General features: G+C 31.2%; 2 protein-coding genes across 2 annotated transcripts in view; both read left to right on the forward strand.

Moving 5' to 3' along the window:
• Positions 1-5,934, forward strand: LOC108909472 (regucalcin). The gene is made up of 5 exons (XM_018713817.1): positions 1-230; positions 851-1,054; positions 2,843-3,058; positions 5,123-5,301; positions 5,398-5,934. Exons 1-5 carry the CDS (start codon positions 71-73, stop codon positions 5,557-5,559), a joined length of 921 nt encoding a protein of 306 aa, XP_018569333.1. The 5' UTR covers positions 1-70; the 3' UTR covers positions 5,560-5,934.
• A 3,117-nt stretch (positions 5,935-9,051) lies between these two features.
• LOC108909467 overlaps positions 9,052-19,451 on the forward strand; it is a 23,550-nt gene continuing 13,150 nt past the window's right edge. The window contains exons 1-6 of the mRNA XM_018713811.2: positions 9,052-9,154; positions 11,472-11,645; positions 12,034-12,246; positions 17,042-17,254; positions 17,366-17,544; positions 18,590-18,753. Of these exons, the coding sequence (XP_018569327.1) occupies positions 11,483-11,645; positions 12,034-12,246; positions 17,042-17,254; positions 17,366-17,544; positions 18,590-18,753 (932 nt within the window). The 5' untranslated portion in view covers positions 9,052-9,154; positions 11,472-11,482. The remainder of the gene's footprint in view (positions 9,155-11,471; positions 11,646-12,033; positions 12,247-17,041; positions 17,255-17,365; positions 17,545-18,589; positions 18,754-19,451) is intronic.

Here is a 19,451-nt window from a genome sequence, read left to right on the forward strand (position 1 = left end):
TAACACTTAACATACCAGTACCCAGTTGTTATCGCATTATTCAAGCCTGTTAAACCGCTTAAGCGAAATCATGGCTCCGAAAATAGAAAAAGTGGTTGATGTACCCCTCGACCTGGGAGAATCTCCACATTGGGATGCTAAAACTCAATCCGTTTATTTCGTTGACATTAACGGGCACTACATCAACAGGTTTGTCCCTGCTACGCGAAAATATACCAGAGCATATATTGGTAAGAAATTATTTGATTAATACCGATTAAAATATCTTGATAGAGATAATTAAAACAATGATTAAAGTAATTTTTATTTCAATCTTTTTTTATATAAACAATAATTAAAATTCTAATAAAGAGCAAAATATTCTCCAGCATTTTTTTTTAATATTACTCTGGCTAGCTGAAGTACCTGACCTCACTCTGTTGAAATTTTTTAAAGACAAGTGTTTTAATTTTATGAATAAATGAGTCTGGATACTTCTCTTCGGTTATTTATTTTTTGTTGTGTATATAAAATTGTTTCTTCATTAAACCATCGTTTGAAAAGTTTTATTTTTTGGATATTTTGCCACACTGTAAATTATTTTTATTATAGTAGTAAGTAAACACCTGGGCCGGTTGTTTTTTGACAACTTATTTTTAGATATACATATTTTGGAATCTCACAGTGTGAAGTAAGCAATCTACAATATTATCAAAATATCTGAAAATACCTACCTTTTACTTTATGTTATCTTCATTGAATGCACTGATAAATTGTTCGAAACGTCAAGTACAGAACAGTTACCTTTATTGTTTTTTGTGAAGAATTTGTATCTTATTGTCTCACACTGAGATCCAATCAAAATTTTTAGGATTAAATGTATCCTTCATTATCCCTGTGGAAGGACAAAAGGATCAGTTCGTTATAAGTAGAGGGAAACAAATTGCTCTTATCTCTTGGGATGGGGAAAGTGACTCTGTTTCAATATTGAAGACCTTGTATGAAGTAGATGAACAGTACCCGGAAAATGTATTCAACGATGGAAAATGTGATCCTTCGGGAAGATTATGGACAGGTGAGTGCAAAAGAGAATGGTACTGATAATTTAAGTTCCTTTTTGTTTAATTTTTTACTATAATTTTACCATTTTTTATAGCCACTTCAATAAAACTTTTTGAGATAGCCATATGTTAATATAATTATTTTTTACCTAAAACTTAGAGACCGCTAAAAATACTTAAAAAATAAAATCCCTAGGTATTGATAAAGTACCATGACATATCAAACGGCCATTTTCGGGCAAACGAGAACAATAGGATACTTGATCAATTTAAGGACCCTATTTTAGACAGCTCTGTATAAAGAAAAAAATTGAGGGTTAATGCATTCTACTAGAACAATGTTGAAATATCAAATAGCTGTTGAAAATTAAATTATATCACTACATATTATAAAACAAAGTCCTCCGCTGCGTCTGTCTGTCTGTCTGTTCGCGATAAACTCAAAAACTACTGCACCGATTTTCATGCTGTTTTCACCAATGGATAGAGTGATTCTCGAGGAAGGTTTTAGTATATAATTTGTTAAGTTTTTGTATACATTAACGATATTTGTTGGAGGCGTCGGAAAAAAATAAGCCGTCTGGGAGCTTTCAACGAAAACGCTGCTAAACCCTTTGAGATATAACAAAATAATGTATGGTGGAATTGTGTATCTTATATAGGTCTACAGAAAAGTCCGCGATGGCATAATGTCTATCTCTTAAGGCTAACATACTATATCCATTTTAATACTTTAAAAAATGGGCAATTATAAAGCGGTAATTGGAAAGCTATTTATCATTTTAAATAAGTTAGAGGCTTTAAGCATTTCATGCACATTATTTTACTCTTTTACACCATATAATTTAAATGAATATCTTAGGAGAAATCGCAAAAAAATTACGGACGCGAGAATAAAATTCAAGCGCCTCGCTTCGCTTGATGCGATCGCCGACCCTCCCCCCGCACCGTCTTGCCTACTGTTTAGCTAATAAGCCGAACGATAACGCGCGCGTGATCCTTTAATAAACTGACTTGGAGCGAATGGAGGTGACGACTGACGACTGTGTTTTCTTTCTGGGTGTTGTTGAAAAGTTATAATTGCGTTCGATATTTTAAGGTCAGATTTTTGTTTTGTATTTGTTGTCTTTAGGTAGTCGAAACATACATAGATACTTGCAAACATACTTTTATTTCATTGAGTTTAATAATTTGTTTGTTTTTTTTCTTATTGTGAATCATTTAAAACTTCATAGCCACATTTTTGTTTCGTGTTTGTTTTCTTTAGGTAGTTAGATACCTAACTACTTACTTATTAATTAAAATTGATAGTCCTAAACATAGGTACTTTAATTTAATTCGTTTTCTTTTCACATTGTTGGTAGTTACCTACATTGTTTTAAATTTAAAGGTTTTGCATTTTTAGTTTTGAGTTCGTTTGTTGTCTTTAGGTATATAAATAAATCGTAAATTATTTTAAAATTAATATTAGGGTCGCATTAGAAGAAAGATGATTTTGATTTTTTGTTTGTTACGATTTAACTCAAAAACTACTCAACCAATTTTACCGAAAGCTACATCTCCTCGGAGTAACATATGCTATTTTATATTTGCCCGTGCGAAGCCGGGGCGGGTTGCTAGTGTTAAATAATAATGTTTTTTTACCTTTTTTTGCTAAATATGTCTTGTTTTTCGAATAAATAGATGATTATTACATGCTTATGAATCTTATAAAAAGAATACCTAGTATTTTATAGAATTCTCTTCAGATGATACTTATTTGAGTGTGAATGAGTGAAATTACAAAAATGTTTCTTCTACAGGTACTATAGGAGCTCCACCAGTGGACCTCGATAAAATTGAGAATGGAAGAGGAACTTTATACAGTTTTCAAAACGGCAAGGCCACTGCTCACGTGACTGGTCTTGGCATATCAAACGGTCTAGCCTTTAATGCTGCCTTAAAAAAGTTTTACTACATTGATTCCCGGAAGGGTACTTTGGATGAATACGATATCGACATCACTAAAGGGACTATATGTAAGTTAATAATAATTTTTCAAAAATTATTTCTCTATTTCTGCTTTCTCCTTTTGGAAAAGCCTTTTTCTAGACCCACGTGGATGCGCCACTGGTTTCTATCAATATATTTTTTAATTGCCTTCTTTATTTATTTATGAGATACAGATAACGAATTTTTTTCAACCAGAGGAGTGGATATTATTGTGCCTACTAATTAGCAACTCAAGAGTAATTTATAGCGTATACTAATGTTTGATAACATCATGTAATATAATAATAACATATTTCGGGCATTTATACAATTAAATCATGCCTTACGTTTAAAATTAAATAAGTAAAATAGATGATGATGTGATTAATTCTAAATATGTATTAATAAGTCCATAAAAATAAGATTTTAATCACAAAATGTCTCTGAATATTGAGCTAACGTCAGGAAGATTAACGATAGCGATTGATAGATATGTACTTAATTCCTCAGTACAAATTTCTTCTATTAATAAAGCTTGTCTTGTTAATTATTTATGTATAATTCTTATAAATGCTGCGTAGTATTTATAAACAATTTATCAACTGTAGGTAATGATAATATAAAACAGTTACACATTTTATATTTTCAAGGTCAATCAATAGAAGGTATTAAAAATATAATAAGCTAATTTTTTTACTATGAATTGATTATCAGTGAAGTAATACTGTCATACATTAGACAAATTTTTACTAAAATATTTGAGGAACAGGAAAATTGCATTTAATATACATATATAATGGATATAAAGAGTGAATCAATTTTGTGAATTTTTCCAAAAAGTAATTATGTCAGGTGACCAAATCACCTTTTTGATACCATTTTGGATCTTGATAAAATTTGGTGTTAGTTGAACAAAGATTTAAGTGATGTACAAAGTCTAAGTTTCCCTAGTAGTATAGAGGAGGCGCAAGGGCTTTCTGAAAAAGGTCACTTGTGTGATGCAATCGCAAGCGCGAATAAATTATCAAGTTTCAAGTGTTGCTGTTCTGAAACCATAGCAAGTAACATCTTTAAAAAAAAACCAAGGACAACTTTTTGTGCTCTGCTTGAAGGTTGCAGTTCCAAAGTTAAAAAAGTTTCATTGCTGTTGTCACAAAGTTTCGCAAAGAATCTGTCACGTCCATTTGTAGCAGATTTTTTATGCTTATAACTTTGAAATAAGATCTTCTAGAAAATTATGTTTTGGTGAACTAACTAAACCCGTTACTGCTATTGAACATGAGGTTTGAATTTTATGCGTCAAATTTTGTGAATTTTCAAACCCTAATAGCACAAAACGTTTTTCTCCAATCAAATTTGTTTTATTACCATCGGAAAGAGAACACTTTTTTGTTTTAGAGTCATCTTGTTTTATTTTATAGACTTATCCTTCCAGGTCAGAAAAATTACTTTGAAAATTGTACTTATTTGACTAGTGTCGAACCATGATTGTCAATCATACTAGAATTACCATACAGGACACACTATATATTTACTTTGGCAGTTTGCACAATACTTTGATTTATTTACTGATTTTGCACATTGGACAAAGTCAAGATTGCCCATGAATCAGTGATTATTCATTTGTTTTTATGTATTTCTTTGAAATCACATGATTTATTTCTAGATTAAAAGACAAAATGATAAAGAAGGCACAATGATATGTAAACGTGACATTCATTTTTTTTTTGTACAGAAACTGTTACTGTTACTACAAAAAAATTTTTGATAATTATAATAAGTTACAAATATTGTATACGCCACTGGATTCTACGTAAACAACTGAATAAAAACAAAAGTAAAAAATGTTCACAAATGGAAAACTTATTGAACATCTCAAAAGCCGATCAAAATATACAAACGTTCATTATCACTTAAATTAAAATATTTTTCTTACAAATTGAACCTGAGATATTTTGCCTACATATTTTTCAACTATATCATCGCCCTATACATAAAAGTCTTACATTTTATACATTTTTATACAACTGCAAATTTTTTGAATAAAAAATAAATAATAAAATGTGAATATACCGATTTTTTTAACTGAAAATTATAATTTTTAATTGCAGCAAATGGAAAACCGGTATTCACCCTAAACAAACACGGCCTAGAAGGTTTCTTGGATGGTATGACAATCGACGCTGATGGTAACTTGTGGGCAGCAGTGCCACCTAGTTACAAATTGATAAAAATCGACCCCCGACGCCCAGAGACCTTGCTGCAGACCATCGAGTTCCCTGCTCAAGAGGTAATAAAATAACTTGCAAATAAACATCAATTAGTTTTGAAAAACCCGAAATAATTTATTACTATAAATCTGACGCCTGTACATTTTTCTTTTCAGGTTACAGCCGCTGTGTTTGGCGGGCCAAATCTGGATGAGTTGTATGTAACTACGGGAAGAATACCTGTTCCAGGCTTAACTTTTACACCAGATGACGGTGCTACATACAGAGTTACAGGGTTAAATGTTAAAGGATTGCCCAGCGTTAATGTAAAATTATAAAAGTCTGTACCAGCGAGCCATCCCAGATTTTTAGAGCCAAAATAACACGATTTAGACTAACATACATATATATACAGAACTCAACGCCTCCTGAGTATAGCTATAGTACTAAAAAAATAACACCCTGTATATAATTTTCTTACATGTGGGTGGGAGTAATATTAAAGTCAAATAAATAAAGAGGTGTGTCAATTAAGAAATCTGTAGCGTAAATTGTTGTAGCAGGCGGTAACTTTTGTGTATCTATATGTAAGTTGATCTAATTCGTCTTATTCGACCCTAGGAATCTAGCGTTGCTTGCTGATGTATGTATTTCAGGAACAGACTGCATTTCAAAAATTTTTTTTATAAAACTGCACAAACTGTAACAAATTACAGAAAGAAATTTGAAAAATATGTGATATAAATATTTCTCCAAAACTATTTTTTGTACCAGCTTTAATTAAATAAATTATGTAAATATTTAAATAATAGTTTCTTTTTTCATTATTGAGTGAACCTATTTGGTAAGCAATTATTTTATAAATGTTTATCTTATGCTCAACCTTAGAAATAAAACATCAATTTCTCCCAAGATTAGGATGCTTTAAAAATCCTTAAATTTCATAAAAAAAAAATATTTACTTCAACAACATTAATCTAATTCAATTAATCGAAAAAATATCATGTAATTTGCCGTAACATAACCAAACTGGCACCTATTTAAATTTGAAATCATGTTGAATAACAATTAATTATTGTAGTTTATCAATATCACTTGTGATGACTTTGATATGGTCATCCGGAATAATCTGGCACAAAAAAATAATGGAAAATTATCTATTTTAATTGGTCAACCTTTGATCTGACTTGTAGAGAGACCTATAATCTGGTATCTGGTACTGGTATTTTTTTTGTTAATATCAATGCGCTGCTCTTGATCTTGACACGTCTATGAACTTTAATCTATCCATAAAAATAACTATTTAAAACAAACTTATCTTTATTGTTTCGTTATGTAACATGCTTACAATGTTTATCTGCATAACAAAATATTTTATTTTAAACTCAAACCATTAGCAACCACAATGATCCCATTAAATTAAAACTAAAGTTAAGTGGATTATGTAAAAACGTTTACTGCATTTGAACCTGACAATGTATATGAGTTATTTTTGAAAATCAAAAATAAAATCTTTTCTCAAATTAATATTATATACCTATTTTGATATTTTTTGAAAGAGATAACGTTGCAAATTCAGTGTAAATCTAAAAATCACTTTTTCGCGAATGTTTAATTTTTTGAAAAATGCTTGGTCACTTCGATTTTGCTCTATTCCGTAAACTACTACAAACATGTGAGTTTTGATAAACATGTCTATAATAGTGATGAAGGTATGAAAAAATGAGTACGACATGAATAAACAGATAATATACTGAATTAAAGATTATATTGTCATTCATTAAGAAAAAGGTACTAGCTTTTCAAAGATTATTCGTCGATGATTTCGATCTCTCAAGCTTCTCTTGTAGAAAAAAAGCTTTAGTTATACCATAGTGTTTAAAACTGAATGTAATAAAAAAGTGTTTGAATAGTTGTTATTGTAAAGATAAAAAAGATTCTTGAAAGAATATGACACTGAAACCAATAGTGGTGTAAAAATATTAATGTTTGAATTAAAAGAACTGAACAGTTTTTCTTTTTTAGGTACTTTGTCATATTGTAAATTAAAAAATAAAACAAAAGCAAATAAATTGTTACGTCACAAGGATCAATTAAGTGTATAAAAAATGTTTTTGTCAAATTAAATGTGTAAATAAAAAGAAAGTTAGGAATACATTTTCTGTTTTTTTTTGTCGTATGTATATTTTTAAAAATAAACTCGAAACCTGAAATTGGCAAATTTTATTTTTTTTTTTTTAAATTCCCTGAATTAGCAGGGATACTTTTGATTTATCTCCAGTAATTGCCCAGATGGAACACATTCATCCTATGGACATCCATCTGAATTCAGACAAAACTTCAACAGATGTCTTAGAAAGATTCAGTGTCTTAACATCTCACATCCATACACCATACAAAATGAACGCATAGAATGGAGTACATCCATATTATCATAAAATGGAAGTCCATAGTGATAACTTCACATTAAACATATTACCATCCATTGGACACCTATCGTTACTACACTACCTTCAAGTATAAATAAAGAGTGTTTCATAATTTTTTTGCATTTTATATTCAGTTCTTTATATTTCTATTTACTCATTTCCTATAGCAACCTCCTAAATTATTTTTTTAATCCGCGCTTTCATGTTATAAATTTCTGAAAATGAATTTTCCCCCTTCCGTGGGATTCGAAGCACAATTGAACAAATCATTTAATTCCTAACGACCTAGCGATTGAATCATATAAGCTATTCGGTGATCCCATCATCCTTTATGTACAGTTATAAGAAGCACGTTAATAGTTGTGTGGAAAAATATATTTAAGAATGTCAATATGCGTACCTATGTTTTACATTTTAATATAAGAAACATTCATTTTTTGGACTAAACTATTAAAATGAAAAATAAAAAAAAATTTTAATTTTTTTAAAAGAAATTTTATGAAATTATTGAAAATAGTTTTCATTTTGCATAAAATGGGTACAGATTTTACAAGTTTAAACACATGTTTGTTACAGTATACATGAAAAAAAAAACAGCAATAATTAAATTCAGAAATGTATAATGCTGCTCAATTCTGCTAAGACTTAAAAAGAAATTGGATTATCCATTATCCTGTAATGGTAATTTTTATTGAAATATTTTTTATTGTCTACTCATGGAAATGTTCTTTTACTATTTCTTTTATAAACTCAACAATAATCATACATATTTTTAAAATATAATTTAAAATTAGTAGGATACTTAACATAATAAAAAAAATGTACCTATTTCACATGGATAATCAAAAAGGAAGTCTAGATGTACATATTTGATATATAAAAATGAACGACATCTTATGAATATTCTGAATCGAAATATTTATTTAGGCAAAAAAGCGATATCTTTCTGTCTTGTCTTTCTGATATACATTATAACAACTCGCACTATAATAAGTATAAAAAGGACGTTCCTGTATATATCAAAACAGAACATCCCATGAATATCCAAGTAAGAGATGTATTAATCATTTTAGCTTATAGATATACGATGAATGTCTAGATTTCAAGATCAAAAATGGACAAAAAAATCGCTTCCTGTTGGTTTTCTAGGTAGCGATATTATCAAATACGATTTTATGCGTGTTGTATATGCAACCAGTAAAGCATAATCCGTGCATTGAGATTTGTTTGTAAATATATCCCTGACTTTTTTTCTTGTTTTTGGCATCGGACCACCCATTTACTATAGCTTTTTTAAGCAAACAATTATAATCATATTCAATTACAAAATTCAGGCATTATCTTTTGTTGTTAATTTTTTGATTTATGAATCCAGCGCAAACATCAATGGTGATAGCGCGCATTATCCGCAAGCAAATGTGTTTATTAACACTTTATGTAACATAAACATTAAACAGTTCGGCATAACTTGTGGAAGAGAGAAGGTAAAATAACCAGGAGGAAGGTAAGCCAAATCGCTGTGTAATTAAAATTTAAAACACCATACTTACAGATATACCTAACTTTATATTATTGGTAAAAGTTAAATATATTTAATAGTTTTTGCTTATAGAACAATTATTTATAGTATAAACTTAAGGATGGTAATATTCGTACGGTTCTAAGCCAAGGTTCTAAAACACAATTAAGCCGGACTTGCGTATTACAATATCGGATTTAATGCTCAGATCAAAAAGTCGTATTCATTTTAATCCTCTTGATCCGTTTGTCATATTTAATACAACACAAATTATTTTACTTTTCGCATGTGACGTGGACAGTTATAAACACGTATTTAACGACTATTTAATCTTTATTACTAATAAGGATAACAACATTAATTATATTTTCACTTTTTTCCCCAAAATATGTACTTATCTGTTCATTTCTGGATGCTATAAGATGGATTGAGAATGACAAAATAGTTGCAATCATAGGCTACCGGTGCGGTGGGGGGGAGGGTCTCTGGGGCACCGCAAAAAAATTTAATTTAAAATTTAGTTTAATTACATTAAAAAGAAAATGTTAAATCTGTGCAGTCAGCTTAATTCAACTTGTAAAACACGTTTGCAAAACTCTGAATACGTGGGCTTCTCGTAGCTAGCATCTACATCTGTAAAGTGTTTATAGCACAGCGGTGGTTATGGTTACAGTCGCGTAGCAGTGATAGATGGAATGGCAGCAGCGCATATTTACTATGCCGTTTGGGTTCCGTTTAGTTCGACCGCCACCAAATAATATTTATTCATTGCTTTTTTTTCTTAATGAACGTAATTTGTTCATGTGTGTTGTAAAATTTTATTACTTTCATATTGATTTCGTGCGTTTTTTTAAATTGTACACGTTTAAATTGATTATGGCACTGCTACAAGCTATCTATGAAAAATCAATGGTGCGAGTAATACCAAACTTTAATGAAAAAGTAATTGAAAAGTTTATTTCGGACAAAAGCAGAAGAATGGACTTTGACTATAAACAATAATGTTGAGTACATTTTCCCTAAATTTCAATAGTACTTAAAATAAAACCACCCACTTATATTTATTTTTTTTTTTTTTCAACAACTAAATTTTGCGTCCTCCCTGGTAAGTCAATAACCGGCACTGGTTGCAATAGACTCTTTTAGTGTGACGTCATATATTTAGGCAACCCGCAACAAATTGTCATAGAGATTAAATAAATTAAATAACAACTTGTACAGACCGAATCTGATTGACAACTTCAAATTAATTTATTTTTAAAAGGATTTAGAAGTATTTAAGAACAACCAACACGTGTTTTGTAAAATAGATACACTAATGTGCTTAAAACTTACAAAAAACGATCTAAAAGAATATTCCTAAATTTGAATAAAATAAAAAAAATAGCCTTATAACGCAGGTGAGATCTTGTAGATATGTCATCGCTGTCATCATTAGCGTATTTTCTCGTTTCGTTTAATCTTGGCATTTTTATTGTTTTTCTTGGTAGTGTGCTGTATCAGTGTATTTATCGAGTGTTTTTTTTTCTTCCAGTGGTTTATTATAGACGTACTCTTAACCATAACCGAACTTTTCTTGAATGATATCCTGTTGAGGCTACTTCGCTTACATAAAATTATCTTTAAAATGCTCAGTAACAGTGATATAATTTTAATGTACCTATTAATTACCTACTATAAAAGTAAATATTGTTCTATAAATTTAAATATATAAATTCTAAAATTCCTTTAATTTGTCACTTAGGGTTTGAAACTTAACTTAAATGTTTCCAATATTGCCAGAATATTGCAATATAAGATCATGACAAAGAAGACATTTTTTTGGCACTTGTGTCCAAAGTACATAAGGTCGAAAATCGATCTAGTGAAAATACTGACAAATTCTTCATGACAATGTGTACTATGGGGTTGACTATTATTTGGTGTTTGTCGTCACTACTAAAAAGGTCTATTAAAAAAGGCCATGTATGACACCTTTCACAAAAAAGAATATTTTGTTAAAATTTAAACTAATAAAAAGTGGTTAAAATTTTATTTTCTATCTAATCTCTTTTAGCCTTATTCTTATATACATATTGCTATAATACTTCAAATGTTAGTTAGGGCATAGAGTTCATAGAGTAGTTGTTTTCAACAATATTTCTAGTTAAGAATCTTGTCTACCATATGAGGTTAGATATCTTTTACATAGGCACCCAGATTTTTGGTATTAAAGAACGTTGTTTTTACAAAAACATTTTGAATTAGCTTTAATATCTCTAAAATAAAGTAAACAACAATTTCATGTTTGACCAAATTTCAGTAAGAAGCGGTATGGCACCTAAGGTTGAAAGAATTACTGAAATTGAAACGGTTGAACTAGGAGAAGGGCCACACTGGGATGCAGAGACCCAGAGTCTTTATTTTGTAGATATTTTTGGAAAGTCTATACACAAATATGTACCAGCAACAAAAAAACACACAAAGGCGGTTATCGGTAAGAAATTGTTGTTTAGCAAACTATATAATTATATCTACCAACTGAATATATTAACCAAAATAATAATATTAAACCTGTATAAAATATTTTTAGCATTGTTTCTAAATTCTCACAATCGATTTTACTCCTTTGTTTATTTCTGGGAATTGACATTAACTCAGTTTTCTATCTTATTAGTTTTCCAAATTAGTAATTCAAAGATTCTATGGATATTGTCAAAAATGTTGATATTCCTCTTACGTCAATGGTGTATGGAACAAAATGTCAATAGATGTTTTTTGGTACATTTTATATTTTTACTTATTTGTTCCTATAAACTTTTTTTTGCGAAACCTGTAGGAATTATATTTTAATTAAAAACGAATAAATGTTTTTGTTTGATGAGGAACCAATCATGTGTCTCTTATCATCCCTGTTCGAGGAGAGAAAGATAAATTCCTCATCAGTATTGGAAGAGAATTGGCAATTGTGACTTGGGATGGGGAGAGCGAGAAAGTTTCAAATGTGCGTAAATTATTTGAAGTGGACAACGATCCAAACACCATAGACAATAGATTTAATGATGGAAAATGCGATCCCTCAGGACGATTGTGGGCAGGTAATGTATCATCTGATTAAAATCAATAAATCTATTAGGAAAGTTAGACGTCTGGAAATTATTGGAATAAGTATATTTATTTAAAGTATTATTATCAAGTCAAATAATTTTCCTAAAAATTCAGTACAAAGTACAGTCGACGCAAGATAAAGGTTTCCAATCTGAATCGTATTTTGTTTGAAATATGACGGCTTAACCGCTTGTCTATATGTGGCGTTCCCATTAGACTCGCGGTAATATTTTATTTAAATTTTAAAGTGACAGGTGTCAATATTGTAGGCAGAAAACCGTGATTTAGTTAGGGATTTCAGAGTGATTTATTAGTAATTCGGATAGTGATTAATTAAATAGCGATTAGTTGAGTTGTATTTAGTGATTCTGTAGTGTACAGAGTACAAGTGTAAACAGTTTAAAAAAATGGCTCAACTCTCCCCTCGTCGCAGAAGTCGGGCGATTGCAATGCTGGAAAATGGTTGGTCAGCAAGAGGTGTTGCCAGAGAACTTCATGTGAGTCACACATGTATAAATAAACTCCATCGTAAATGGGAAATTGAGCTGTCAGTTGATCGTCGATCAGGAACAGGAATCAACAGAAAAACTACCGAAGATCAAGACAGAGCATTGGTAGCATACGTGCGAGAAAATCAATTTACAGATATGCGCCACGCAATAGAGGCAACGGGCTTCCCCGGTTGTAAAAATACAGCTACAGCAAGATTAAAAGAACAAGGACTTTTTAATTATACGGCTCCTAGTAAAGAACTTCTAACAGTCCAGCATCGTGAAAGAAGACTTCAATTTGCCAGAAATTACATTCAACAGGGGCAACAGTTTTGGAATAACGTCATATTTTCCGACGAAAAAATATTTCAATCCACCAATTCTGGAGAAGTTAAAGTCTATCGCCCAAAAAATCAGCGATTTCATCCCAGATATGTCTGCGAAAGAGCTCGTAGTGGTCGCTTTTCTGTGCCTACTTGGGCATGGATATCAGATGCCGGACCCGGAGTAATTTGGAGGATTGAGGGAAATTTAACAGGCCTTCAGTACCGCACTATATTATCCGATATCATGGTACCCTCAGTTTCAGTATTCCACAGGGAATTCATTTTTCAGCACGATAATTCACCAGTGCATACATCAGCTGTAGTTAGGGCATTTATGGAACAAAATAATATAAACGTTCTTCCTTGGCCAGCTAAAAGTCCCGATTTGAACCCGAATGAAAATTTATGGGCTTCTGTAATGCGTCAGTTGAATGAACAGTATGACGATATTCCACCAAATAGAGATACGCTCTGGGAACGTATACAAAATATTTGGAACGGTATAGACGTGAATTATATACGACGCCTTGTTCTTGTTACATCTATGCCAAACAGATTACAAGCCGGTATTGATTCGGATGGTGGTTGGACAAAATATTAGACTGTTTTGTTTTTTCATTGTTTATAAAATGATGTCAAAATAAGTAAATAAGTAAGTAATAAGTTCATAATATTATGGGCCCGGCTTCCATTCTGATAGATGTAAAATTTAAAAAAATCCTGTTTTTCTAAATATTTCTAAAACGATTTAAAGATATTACACTGAGCTTTGGTGTATAGTACAGTGGCAGTGTAATATCTTAAATCGTTTTCGAGATATTTAAAAAAAAACGGATTTTAAATTTCCTTCGACATCTATCTCAGAAAGGAAACATTTCCGGACCCATAATGTCATGAACTTATTTACTTCTTTTCACTTCCAGAACACGTCCTTAAAATATTTCCCTTTCCTCCCGAAACTGTATAAGTTATAATAAAACTGTAGTTTACAATATTTTTTTATTTTGTTGCCTTCATGACCTACCTACCTACTTTCTGCAGAATATGACAAATTCTTATTTCAAAATATTAACAGGGACAAGAAAAATAATGTGGCAAGACAAAATAATTTCAAAACCTGTATACTCTTCTCTTTTTATAATGCATATACTAAAGGCCTGCAATTTTTTGTTGTGTCATTACACACGTGCCTACACAAAAAAAATGACACGCCCCTAATTATTGATGCCGCCCAAAATTCCTATTAATAGTCCACCGGCTCGCCCCTTTAAAAGTAGTATGCCTTTTAGGTTGGAAACCTTTATCTTGCGTCGACTGTACATGCTGGAAATGGAAAAGTTGCAATTGTTTAGTTATTTATTTAGTTAGTTATTTATGTGCTTTTTATCTGACTGATAAAAACCGGATAAAATATGTATAGAAATATTGCATTATTGGATTTCACGCAATAAAATCTGGCCAAATAACATCTTATAGAAATCATAAACTTTGTAATGTTATGTACATCAAAAACGAATTAAGATATCGAGAAGCATTTTTATTCTCACAATGAACTACTTTTTGTATATCTCTTCGGGACATACGAGAAACCTACCAAAAAAATTAGTTCGCTTTGCATGGAATAAATTCGATGGGATTTAGTTGGGGACAAATTTCATTTAACTGAAAAACTGTTATTTTGCAATGACTACCTACATATTAACTCAAAATAGCTTAAGTGCACTTTTCTAAAATCAGTAACTATTTCAACGATATCAAAAAGAAATAAAATATTAAAATTGAAGATGTCCACCAGTGGCGAAACTATAGGGTGGCAAGGCTGGCAAAATGCCACGGGCCCCCGACCCAAGAGGGCCCCGGCAAAAGAGGCCACGAGCTCAGAAATAATTTTTTAACATTGTACCTGAGTATTTTATTTTACTTGAAAAGTATATTTTTTAATTTTTTTAAGTATCTGCTTAAAATCCATTAAAGTGAGACAACTAAAGACCATAATACAATTTCAAGTTAATCGTTAAGCATTTCAACACATCCTAAACAAAAAGATGTTGATCAATTTTGGAACGCATCCATTGGTTTCTACATTTTTTGTCGCCGTACGTTGGTAGCGCGGGTGAGCAATGACTGTCGGAGAATTCCCTCATTTTGTTAACCAAGAAAGTACCTACATTTTTCGTGACGCTGCCGCTGGGTCGAGCTAGCAGACTATATTAGGGGAATCCTGGATTTGCTATTTTTTTATTTACGGAGGGCTTTACTGACTGCAGGGTTGCCAGATTGGGCTACTTATCGCCAACTGGGCTATCTCAGATGACTTTCGGCTACTTGAACCAGTGTCAGCAATCTGTACAAATCGAATGTTAGAATAGTATATTTATATAAATTCTATTTTTACTCAAGACTGTTAAGTTTATTTTTTTTTTCTTTTGTACAAGGAATAAAAAAAATTTTATTCGACTTATATTTATTTATATTTTATATACCCATTTCTGTATTGTAGAATCTTAGAATAATTGGTTATTTTATAAGTGTAGATAGTAGAAGAGTAATCCGTGCTAATAGTAAAGTTGTTGTTTGTTGTCAGTTGTATCATAGGCAAAATAATCTAGTTTTATAATCATATATATTTGCCTTAAGTTAACTAATTATTCCAGAGATTAAGTATTTATTTATTGTCAGAGAATTATTTTTGAATTTAAATCTAGTTCGACCGAGTTTCTAGATTTTACTGCGAACTGTGAATCGTATATTTAAGCTGTGAATTCTGTAAACTGTTTGGATTTTGAAGCCTTTATAAGTAAAATGTCTAGATTCTAGGGACTTTAGCCTTTAGCACTTATTGCTGCCATCTGTTGAGTAGTAGCTAAATTACATGTGTCAAGATCAAAGTGAGCTCAAATTTTTCTCATGTTGCAGCTACTAGATTGTTACGACCATAGTTGTACTTGTATATATTGTATATTCTGTGGTTGTATTCTTACCCTTACCTGAGAACAACAAGCAGCTACTCTATTTCTCAGGCAGGGAGACTAGATAGTGTAGTCTCCATGTTCTCAGGGTTGTCCACATACCACTAGAAAAGGATTGTCCCCAGACTCACAGAACAAACTCAAATCCGAATGGTTTTAAACTTCAAATGTATAAAAAATATAAATAACGGTTTTCGTTACTAGATGTCAGGCTATTTTGGGCTACTTTCAATTCTGGTTTGGCTACTAGGTTAAAAAAAATCTGGAAACGCTGACTGACTGCGCATTCTTTGTGTGATTGAATTGGTCATTTGTATTTTACAAGTTTTAAATGACACTGATCTATTAAAAAAAGCTCTAGAATTTGTTGATATATATAAAAAAGACATATCTGAATCATTTGCCAGGGAAATTCTCAGTTTTCGGTCCACTTTCAGAGACGAAATAGAAAAGTCTTCGTGTATTAGAGACCTTGCTGATTTATTAATAATAAAGAATCATTTTATGTCCTGCAGCTTTCCTGAAGTATGCACTGCATTAATGTTATTTGTTACAATTCCTATGACTACAGCTAGTGCTGAACCATCATTTTCAAAACTAAAATTAATAAAAACCTATTTAAGAAACTCTATGGGACAAGACAGGTTAAGTAACTTGGCTATTCTGTCTATTGAAAATTCTATGGCCCGATCTTTAAACTTGTTAATGATGTTACAGACACTTTTGCGGAACAGAAAGCTCGAAGAAAAGATTTTTCTTAATAAATATCTTATTGAAATTAAATTGTTATTTCATTGTAAATGTATAAACCCATGCTCTTGAAAATAAAATTGTTATTAGTGTTGGATAACTACTTAAGTGGTTTATTAAAATTAAACTTAGTACAACGTGACGATTTTTACTGATAGGGCCCCCATCAAAAGAATTTGCCACGGGCCCCAGATGGTATAGTTATGCCACTGATGTCCACCACTGATGAGATATCACTTTTTATTTAAGGTACCATGGGCGGAGAACCAGTTAACGGACAAGTAAAAAGGGAAAAAGGTTCTCTATTTTCTTTCCAGAATAATAAAGTGACCAGCAACATAAACAAAGTTGGAATATCAAATGGTTTGGCCTGGAGTACGGAACTGAACAAGTTTTATTACATTGATTCCCACAGAGGGACTGTTGATGAGTATGAATTTGACATCAAAAATGGAACAATATGTAAGTAAAACGCGTTCCTAAAGTCATTTTAACAAAATTCGTACAACTGGTACGAATTATTAATAGTCTCCAGCTCTAAATAAATACTAATACTATCATTTCTTGTTCTAGCAAAGGGCAAACCTATATTTTCCCTAGAAAAGAATAATGTACCAGGTATTCCGGATGGTATGGCCATTGATACCGATGGTAATTTATGGGTTGCTGTGTTTAACGGAAATCGTATAATAAAGATTGATCCGAGGATACCAGAAACTTTATTAGAAAGCATTCCAATACCTGCCCAACAGGTAGTACCATTTTTTTATACAGGGTTTCCGTTTATATTTAGGCACCTATTTATAGTGGGTTTATTTAAAAATCTAGAAAAACATTATCTGAAATTGTTTGTGCTCTTCCTCTCACTGTCTTTTGGGCCAGTTTCTCATCAAATATGTTGAAACTACTACAATAAAGAATTGAATGTAAAAAAATTAAAAAAACCTACTTCAACCTTTTTAAATGAAGCGCTCTGTATATTTCTAGATATTTGAATAGAGCGCTTTCTTAAGACTACAGTGACAAATACTAGTCTATTTCTAGCAATAAAGGTGATCAAATCTTAAGAATATACTCTATCCAAATATGAAAAAGCTGACTTTATTTGCACCCTATGTGACATTCATATGTTTTTGTTTGAACAATTTTCGGGCCGGTTGCCACGTCATCCGTTTAGACTTCTTGACCTATTGCTCTCTCTTCTTTAGAAATTGGACATTAAGTCCTCTGGCCAGTATTTATCCACTGATTCAAATATCTTTTAGGTATAAATAGAAATTTATCAATATTAACAAAATTTCTGCATTGAATAAGCCGAGAAAGATTACGCTGCTGTCATAACAAAAATGGTGGTTAAAAATTATTTAGGCTTGAAATTAGGATGTGCAATGGCAAAGTAGTGGAGTGGGGGGACTAAAATTTCTTCTATGTTATTTTTTTTCAATGAGACCGGATGATAAACATATCGCCAACATATTTAAACCAACACTTTGGCTTAAGAATTCTTAACATACTTGATGATTCATTTGTTTATATTAAATATTAAATGTTAAATGAAAACAGCTCAAGAATTTGTATACAAATACTTTTTGTAATTCTTACAATACATTATTATTTACCTAGGTGTCAAAACATATATGAAAACCCTGTTATATCTTTTTGTTCATAACTAAATAAATAATTTTTTAACAGTTCTATCATTTCAAGATTAAAAAATGTTAACAAATGAAATAAAATAACACCACAGTAGTGATTGAAATACATTTCGTTTTGAAATATATTTATATTTACTTTTAGGTCACCTCAGTTGCATTTGGTGGTCCAAATCTGGACGAAATTTATGTAACCACCGCGAAATTTACAATCGATGGAAATATTCTCGCACCCCCCAACCATGGTGGCACGTATAGAGTTACAGGTGTCAACACCAAAGGTTTGCCAGGAGTTAGCGTGGTTCTCTAGTAATCCCACCATAAGAAATATTAATAACAAGATTTGTATTAATAAAAAAATTGAAGCTACAATAAAAATCACATTTAGGATTGTATCTTGTATGTATATAAATAATACTTTTACAAACGTTTGTAAATAGTTATTGAGAAATGTTTAAATAAACCTTATATTAATTGCTTTATTATTATCATTATTATAAGTTATATGAAGACCAAAAAATAGTAAGACAACAAGAAGTACCTAACAATAACACGAAGAAAGAAAATTACACAGTAAATATCTACCAACATTTCGAGTAATTGACAAATATACAGGGTGTCTCATAATTAGCTGCCAACCCTGAACAGGCCGATTCTATGATCAAAACTAAGTAAAAAAGTTCATATGAACATGGGTCAGGAAATGCTTCCTAAGGGCACAGGGACCCATTGAAGAGGGAGGAATGGAAATCATTTTTTTGCAATATCTCTCAATCGCGTTGTGATAAATGAATGAAATTTGGTATACACAGCTAAATTTTATTCATTTATCACAACGCGATTGAGAGATATTGCAAAAAAATGATTTCCATTCCTCCCTCTTCAATGGGTCCCTGTGCCCTTAGGAAGCATTTCCGGACCCATGTTCATATGAACTTTTTTACTTAGTTTTGATCATAGAATCGGCCTGTTCAGGGTTGGCAGCTAATTATGAGACACCCTGTATA

This window comes from Anoplophora glabripennis, unplaced genomic scaffold (genome assembly GCF_000390285.2).
Source record: "Anoplophora glabripennis isolate ALB-LARVAE unplaced genomic scaffold, Agla_2.0 scaffold327, whole genome shotgun sequence".
NCBI lineage: Eukaryota > Metazoa > Arthropoda > Insecta > Coleoptera > Cerambycidae > Anoplophora > Anoplophora glabripennis.